Source organism: Passer domesticus, chromosome 10 (assembly GCF_036417665.1).
Source record: "Passer domesticus isolate bPasDom1 chromosome 10, bPasDom1.hap1, whole genome shotgun sequence".
Classification (NCBI taxonomy): domain Eukaryota; kingdom Metazoa; phylum Chordata; class Aves; order Passeriformes; family Passeridae; genus Passer; species Passer domesticus.
In genome coordinates this window covers 42,279,019-42,285,018 of record NC_087483.1, presented here as the reverse complement: position 1 = coordinate 42,285,018, position 6,000 = coordinate 42,279,019, and the positions used below count along the sequence as shown (strand labels likewise).

At 50.9% G+C, this 6,000-nt stretch overlaps 1 protein-coding gene across 6 annotated transcripts in view; it reads right to left on the bottom strand.

Annotated features, from left to right (window-relative positions):
* Window positions 1-562: 562 nt before the first annotated feature.
* The window catches only part of FMNL2 (formin like 2), a 110,564-nt gene continuing 105,126 nt past the window's right edge, over window positions 563-6,000 (bottom strand). For 2 of the 6 annotated variants that reach the window (XM_064435352.1, XM_064435354.1), the window contains 2 exons: window positions 4,851-4,984; window positions 563-2,369 (listed from right to left, as the gene is read on the bottom strand). In XM_064435352.1, the coding sequence (XP_064291422.1) occupies window positions 4,893-4,984 (92 nt within the window). In that variant the 3' untranslated portion in view covers window positions 563-2,369; window positions 4,851-4,892. Of the gene's footprint in view, window positions 2,370-3,418; window positions 3,814-4,850; window positions 4,985-6,000 lie in introns of those variants that run through there. The other 4 variants (XM_064435351.1, XM_064435353.1, XM_064435356.1 and 1 more) reach the window with 2 other exon arrangements.

Genomic DNA, 6,000 nt, shown 5'->3' with positions numbered 1-6,000 from the left:
AGTTCAGGCTTATTTTTCCAGCTTGTTTTGGGGTTTTCCTTTCCTATTTCCCAGCCCCATTTTTTCCTGTGGCAGCCCCAGCACAGCCAACAGCTCCAACCTCTGCATTCCTGCCTGGAAACTGGAAGGAATTTTAGCCTTTTGATCAATTATTGGATTATTTTGGATGATTTTTAACTGTGTCCATCCATGTTGAAACCTTGACTGTGCTGGTTAATCCTGACCCCACCCCACCCTCAGAATAATTTTATTAAACCCTTTTAAAAATTAAATCTGATATTAAAATTTAAGTTATTTAGGCTTTAAATATATGGATTGAGTGCATTTCTGACAAATATTAACCCCCATTTATTTCTCTCCTGGTGTCTCCCAGGAACATCCACACCCCAAATTTCCTCCCTCAGCCTTTTCCAGAATAACAAAGATTTCTTCAAAAATTCTTTCAAAATTCTTTCAGTCTTCATCCACACAAGCTCCAGGTGTTCACCTAGCAAATAACAGCATTTTTGGGAAAAAAAAACCCAGGTAAAAGTGACCCAAAAAACCCCTCTGGATTTCAGTGTAGTAGTGTAAATAGTTTATTTGATTTTATGGCAGGAACAGACCAGGAAAGAACGTGAACTGCTTTAGAAACACTTCTAATCTTGCTAAGAAGCAGATCTATGACTAGAAAAATATTAAAGAGAACATGCCAGCTTGGCTCTCATTCTGGCCTTTTATTATAAAAATACCTTTGAGCTGAAGAAAATGAGATTTAGTGCTTACACCCCAACAAGTGCTGAAATTTGAAATTCAAATGATCCAGTTTTCTTTGATCCAAACACTCGTTCCAACAGTGGCATGTTCTCTTTAGCAGGTCAAGTACACAGCGCTGTAAATGCAAAACTTGGCAGTTTTTCAAGGAAAAATTCCTGGAAATTGGTCAATGTGGTAACTCTGAGTCCAAAACTGTCCTTTTAGTTAAATATAAAAACAAAAACTATAAGTTAAAATAACATTCAGATTGTATAGCACAGGCTTGATGCATTTATTTCCTTTTAAACAATATTTACAATATTACCCAGAGGCTGAAGTGGGGGGGAAGTGTAAAAACCATAAAAAACTGCACCAATTTTGTAGCAAAATATCTGTACATTTAAAAACAGATTATCATATAACTACACATTATCCAAGGAGAAAAAAAAACAAAACAGGGACCTTCACCAGTGGTTCACAGGAGCACAATGGAAAAGGGCAAAGAAATTCAGTGGTTAAATACTATACAAGAAATTTTACAATTAACAGATGGATGAGCCCAGGCAGGGAAGCTGGAAGCAAAATGGGATTTGGGAAGGACAAACTTCTCCTTGGTCCAGCTCTTCCCAACTCCCGGCTGCTGCTGGCAGGGAATGGGATCCATCCCACTGCTCCGGGGCTCAGGGAGGGGCAGCGTGGTCCTAAATCAGCCTCCTGTCCCTTTCTAGGCTTGGAAAATGCCATGGGGAACCTAAACCTAAACTGTGAGTTTTAGGCTGGCCTTCCCCTCCAAAGGAGCCTCAGCAGGGATCCGAGCGGGAACGTCTTGGAGCTGGAGCAGGGTTGGAATCCCCCTGCCAGGAACTGGGCTGCGCTGGTCCTCAGAGCCTAATACTGATTACTGGGTGTTAATTGCTTAGTGCTAATTAATAAATACGCTGTTATCCCAACGCTGCCTGCCTTGGCTGCCCAGCCAAAGCCCTGGAACATCCCAAACCCCCACGCTGGGCTGGGGGACCTGTGTTCCATTCCTAGCCCTGGGACCGTGGGCCCACGTTCCATTTGGAGGCTGCAGGGGCTGGGAAAAGGGCTGGCTTCATCCTTGGGATTATTTCAGTTCCAGGTACAGAAAGCCCTCAAATGTCTTTGTTTGGAGATGTAATTAAAAAAGAGCTGTTAAGTGCAGTTGAAGGCCGGGCCTGCCCCTCGGCCCAGCGTTAAAAGCCAAGCACATCCCAGTATTCCCAGTTTCCAACCAGTCCGGCCCACGGGAGCCCTCGCTCTCACCAACCCAAACCCCCCAACCCAACCCCTATTTTACATTTTGGTTACAAATCCTGCAGCGCCTCGGCGTCCGGAGGAACCCAACCACCCCCAGTCCTATTGCTTGGATCCGTCGGAGCAGGAGCTTCCATTTCAGGCACTTGGCGCGGAGATGCCGGCGCGGGGCCGGGCGCCTCCGGAGGTCGGGTCCGTGTTCCTGGCGAGGCCGGGATGCGCGCGGGGCCCATCCCGCTCCCGGCGGGCTCACATGGCCAGCTCGGCGCCGTTGGAGCGCAGCCCGTGCTCGTCGAAGCGGCGGCGCACGCTCCTCCTCAGCGCGTCGGCCCGGCGGTACGGCTGGTTCCGGAGATCTGCGGGGAGCCGGCAGTCAGCAGCGCCCGCCGACACACGGACACGCCGCGCGCCCGGACAGACGGGGAAAGGCCCGCTGGAAGCCAGTCAAAGCAGCTCGTGGAGCACGGGAGCAGGGATGGGCCCGGCGTGGGGAAGTGCCCGAACTACGCGCCCCAGCGGCCGGTTAATACTGGTGGGATCGGGATGCTGGAGGGAATGGTGCTGTGGGAATCTCCTCACAGCTGTCACCAAGGCCACATCGAGCCCAGCCCCGTGGTTTGGGGTGTTCCCTGCCTGTTCCCACAGTCACGCCTCAGCTGGAGGGTGTTCCTCACGGCAGGTGTGGGACCCTGGTTCAGCCACACCGGGATGGATTTAGCATCCCTGCATCCCATTTAGCATGGATTCGTGGAATCGTTCAGGTTGGCAAGGACCTCCAAGATCTAACAGAGGTGCCCTGGGAAAAGCAGCTGGCACTGGGTTGGCATTCTCCAGCTGCTTTCCATGGCTGGAGTGATGCTTCATCAGCCAGAGGAGGGAGAGCTCAGGAGGGAACACTGAACATGGGATGGATGGATGGATGGATGATGGATGGATGATGGATGGATGGATGGATGGATGGACGGATGGATGGATGGATGGATGGATGGATGGATGGATGGATGGATGGATGGATGGATGGATGGATGGATGGATGGATGGATGGATGGATGAGGGAGAAAGCTGATGGATGGGATGGTGGAAGCCCATTACATGTGTCACATGTGCTGTCACCTGTACAGCTACAACAAGCACTAAAGATAATTCCAGTTCAAATACTGGTCTCCTGACCAACAAATTTGTCTCAGACTGGGCAAGTCTCTCTGATTCCTGGATAACTTGTGTTGGGAGTTACATAGAGCTCCCAAACTTCTCAGCTCCACACCTGGAGTTGGAGATTGTCCACCTCATGCAGAACCCAGCTGTGGGGCTGCAGCACCTGGGGACAAAACTATTTTGGGCTGGACTTGAAGAGAAGTGGCCAAACCAGAGTGTGATGGTGGTCACCAACCAACAACACCTGGGGACAAGATTATTTTGGGCTCAACTCGAATTAAAATGGCCAAAATGGAGTGTGAACATGGTCACCAACCAACAGCACTTGGGGACAAGACTGTTTTGGGCTCAGCTTGAGAAAAAGTGGCCAAAACAGTGTGATGATGGTCACCAGCCAACATCCTGTGGATCCCTGCACCTCCAGAGGTGAAAATCAAGGATCTGGGTCTCAAGTGGCCTCGAGGGTCTCACCAGTATTAGCTCAGCCACATCTACCACCAGCTGCCTGGCACAGAGAGAGAGGAGGAAGCCAAGTAAAAAGAGATGCTTGCCAGCTCTGGGAATCCTCCACCACGGCTGTGCTAGAAGAAATCCTTACCCTCGAGTGAACATTGGGAAATTTAGTGATATTATTCTTCTTTAGGGCTAAACAGAAAAACAAACAAAAACAAAAAAACAACAAAGAAAAAAAACAGAACACAAAAAATGATGGTTAAGTAAAAAAATGGGATGGAGAATGAAGAGCAAGTCAAGTCAGTGTTCAAACCTCCCGGGCAGAAAGCACAGAGCAAGAGGGGTCAGACAGGGCAGGAGGGACAGGAGGCTGCTCCCTACCCCAGTTCCAAGCTGCTTTGAAGGTTGGCTCCAGGAGGAGAACACAGAGAGAACCCGGAAGAGCAAAGAACCATGGAGTGGGTTAGTTTGTGGATTTATTGGCAGCACTGATGGAATTACACAGGGAAGGGTGGAAGGAACACTGCTGGCTTCTTAAGCCGAGTCCTTAATGAGGACAGCAGTGTCCAGGGCCATGCTGGGTGAGGGACACCGCGATGGGAATCGCTCAGTTCCATGCCAGGTTTGCCTCGGCACCATCCCGGTGGTTCTGCCCTGTGCTCCCAGCTCCCAGCCCTGCTCCCCACTCCCCTGCTCCGTGCACTGGCATTGGCACAGGGTCCAGGCTCGGAGAGAATTCCTGATTCCATGAAATACAGCTGGCATGGAACTGACATGGAGTAAAAGAGTTAAATATGGACATGACAGAACAAGGAGAGATTTCACCCCGCTGTTCCACCCCATGCAGCTGAACATGCAGGGGCTCATTAGGAATCCTAAACCAGCCCATGGGTGTTATTCCCAAGCCATTCCCAAGGTCCATGCAGCCCAGAATTCCACTCGGAGGCACCACATGCACGGCGCCCCGAGGTGACACAAGCCAAGTGGGCTGTCACTGCTTGGGCTCCTCAGCCCTTGCACTGCAGGAGACTCATCCCAGTGACTCCCAGCTTGCTGTTCTATGGGACACGAGGACAGCCGGATGGGAACAGGGATGGGATGAAGAGGACGTGCAACAGAGGGGACACCACTACAGTGGCAGGAGGACGCTGGACACCACTAAACACTCAACAGTCACAGATTCCTGGCTGAAATCCGCACAAACAAAGTGGCAAAAAGTCTACAGCGACCTTCCTGGTTTCTAAGAGCGTCAGGTGTGAAAGAGGGAGAGTTTAGTAATGGAATTCCTCAGGGACAACAGGGTCGCAGAAGAACCGAGAGCCGCGCTTGGCGCTTCGGGCGGTGAACGGCACCGTCTTCAGCACTGCATGGGAACAACAACAGCCACACACAAACCAAGGTCAGCGCTGCCCAGCCAGGCCACAGCTCAGTGCTCCCCCACGGGGCACTGGGACACGCTCCAGCCTCTCCAGCCTGCTCCTCACTGGCCGTGGGACAAGGTGCTTGTGAGGCTTCAGGAGGTATTTCATCCGCTCGCGGAATCCCAGCCTGGTTTGGGTGGGAAGGGACCTTAAACTCATCCCATCCCACCCCTGCCACGGCAGGGACACCTTCCACTGTCCCAGGCTGCTCCCAGCCCTGTCCAGCCTGGCCTGGGACACTGACAGAGATGGGGAGGTGCAGGATTTACTGGGAGTTCTCCAGGGATGGGGAGGTGACCCTGGTCCTGCCTGACCTTTCCTCCTCCGTGGCTTGAGGCCCCAAAATGGGCAAATCCAGGCACAAGAGTGCAGGAAATGTTTAATTGGAGACTGGCACCATCTCCCCTAGATGTTTCTTCCCATAGGGATGGGCGTCTGCCACACAATCTGTTCCTTCCACAGAGCAGGAAAACTATTTTTCCAATTAAGCAAATCCCAGGAGTCCGGAGGAGTTGTGGAAGCAATGCCAGGTTGGCTATCATTGCCACCCTGCCCTTTAAATGAGGAATGTTATCTCAGGGCCATTAATCAAGGTTAAAAGGAGTTGGGCAAGCTTCACACACTTCATCCAGTTGGGCAAAAATTCCCTGGCTTCCTTAGTGAGGGATCAAAGAGCTCTCCTGCCCTTCTGCAGGAAAAAGCTCCTGTGGAAAACTTCCAGGAGCAGTTGGCAAAGACCTTTTTATTTTTGGGTTCTGTGCAAGGAAATTGAGTTTGTGAAGCTCCTGAGGTGTTAAATAATTTTCCTTCCACACCACAGGTGAAAAATGTGTGGAAAACACCCAGTTCTGCAATGCCAGAAGCTGGAAGTGTTAGAAAGGATTTCATTCCTGGGAAAGATGCAGTTCAGGTGGCTCTTCTAAACAGCAAATATTTGCAGCCAAGTCCTGACTGCCTG